We start from the raw sequence: 1,953 nt of genomic DNA, 5'->3' as shown, positions 1-1,953 counted from the left end.
AGTGATTCATGACAACATAATTTTGGCCCATGAGCTGTTAAGAGGCTATAGTAGGAAACACATTTCCCCTAGATGTGCAATTCAGATGGATATCCAAACGGCCTATGACACTGTAGAGTGGCAAGCCTTAGAGGATATTATGAGAGAGTTGAACTTTCCTACTAATTTTGTTGAATGGGTTTTACTGTGTGTGAAAACAGTCTCATATAGATATGTCATCAATGGTCATCCCAGTCCAAGTATCCAAGCAAATAGAGTTATTAGACAAGGGGACCCCATCTCTCCTCTCTTATTTGTGATGATTATGGAATATTTACATAGGAGCTTCAAGAAGTCACAAAATCTGCCTGAGTTTAAATTTCATCCCAAATGCAAAAAACTTGGTATTATCAATATTTGCTTTGCTGATGATTTGATGTTGTTTTCTAGGGGAGACACTAATTCTGTCCAGATTATGATGCATGAATTTCAAAATTTTTCTGAAGCAACAGGTTTGTATGCTAGCCCTGTGAAATGTAAAGTCTATTGTGGAGGTATGCATGATTCGGTTCAGCAGCAGGTGCTTCAGATCACTGGATTTTCTAATAGAATCATCCCATTCAAATATCTTGGAGTTTCTCTATCCAGCAGAAAATTAACCATTCATTACTGCAGGTCGTTGGTTGATAGGATCTTCGCTAAGATTCAACACTAGACTTCTAGACTTCTAAGCTATGTAGGAAGGTATCAAATGATCAGAAGTGTGTTATTTGGAATTACTTCTTATTGGATGAATGTGTTTCCTATGCCAAAAGGTGTGATCAAGCATATTGAGGCTATATGTAGAAACTTTTTGTGGAAAGGCAAGAATGACAAAACCAATAAGGCTCTAGTTGTGTGGGACCTTGTTTGTAATCCTAGAGGAGCAGTAGGGCTGAGTATTACTTCTTTGAAGGAGTGGAATATTGCCACTATGGGAAAGCTATTCTGGAATATCCAAGCTAAGGCAGATAAGCTTTGGGTAAAATAGGTTAATACGTACTATTTAAAGCAACATAATGTAATGGATTGGCAAAGAAAAAACTGTTCTTGGATCTTGGCTAGTGTGTTTAAATGGAGGGACAAAATTAAGGGAATTAATGCTTGGGCTACTGTTCTGAAAAATGGTAAATATAGAACAGCAGACGTGTATAAAGAGCTTCGTAGAAATAAAGGGCAAGTTCCTTGGAAACATTTGATGTACCAAAACTATGCTAAACCTCGGGCCAGGTTCATACTGTGGCTGAGCTTATTGGATCGGTTGAACACCAAGGATATGCTGCTGAAGCGTGGGAGTATAATTGATGTTGGTTGTATTTTCTGCAAGGAAATGGAAACTGTCCATCATCTGTTTTTTGAATGCCAGGTAACCAACCAAATTTGGCGCATAGTTCTGCAACATATTAGATATGACAAAAGTCCAATGGGTTGGACACAAGAGAGAGCATGGTTAAATATTAAAACTAAGAGGAAAGGATGGCATGGAGACTTATTAAAAATTGCAATTGCTGAAAGTGTTTATGGTATCTGGAGACATCGTAATGATGTGATCTTCAACCAATCTCAAGTGGATCCTCATATTTGGAAGACAATAGTTCATGATGTTCTTATTAGAGATAGTTTCCATAAGTCTATTAGAAATCATGTAAATGTAGAAACTATGAGTATCTCTCTTTAATAGAGATGTCTAGTAGTGTGGATGCATAATGCATCACCTGGATCTTCGGATCGGTTGTACTTCACTGTGTTTGGCAATAAATATTATCTTTATTCCAAAAATAAAAAAAATTATTTGTAAGAGACCTAAAAAGTGCAAATGAGTTTAAATTATAAACTTAAGACAAATTAATATTTTATGTTGTATTTTAATATGAAGAAGAAAAAAACAATACCATAGATTTATAAATGGTGAAATTAAATTAGAAGATGACAATA

The 1,953-nt window shown here is 35.7% G+C and overlaps 1 protein-coding gene across 1 annotated transcript; it reads left to right on the top strand.

Annotated features, from left to right (window-relative positions):
- Window positions 1-1,042: 1,042 nt before the first annotated feature.
- On the top strand, window positions 1,043-1,696 carry LOC131613393 (uncharacterized). Its single transcript, XM_058885068.1, has one exon. It carries the CDS (start codon window positions 1,043-1,045, stop codon window positions 1,694-1,696), a length of 654 nt encoding a protein of 217 aa, XP_058741051.1.
- Window positions 1,697-1,953: the final 257 nt, after the last annotated feature.

This window comes from Vicia villosa, linkage group LG6, assembly GCF_029867415.1.
Source record: "Vicia villosa cultivar HV-30 ecotype Madison, WI linkage group LG6, Vvil1.0, whole genome shotgun sequence".
NCBI classification, from domain to species: Eukaryota; Viridiplantae; Streptophyta; class Magnoliopsida; order Fabales; family Fabaceae; genus Vicia; species Vicia villosa.
The sequence above is the reverse complement of the archived record's forward strand: the minus strand, read 5'-3'. Positions and strand labels throughout refer to the sequence as shown.

Excerpts from the sequence above, each read along its gene's own strand:
- LOC131613393 (XM_058885068.1), top strand. The coding sequence starts at position 1,043 with ATGGATTGGCAAAGAAAAAACTGTTCTTGGATCTTGGCTAGTGTGTTT.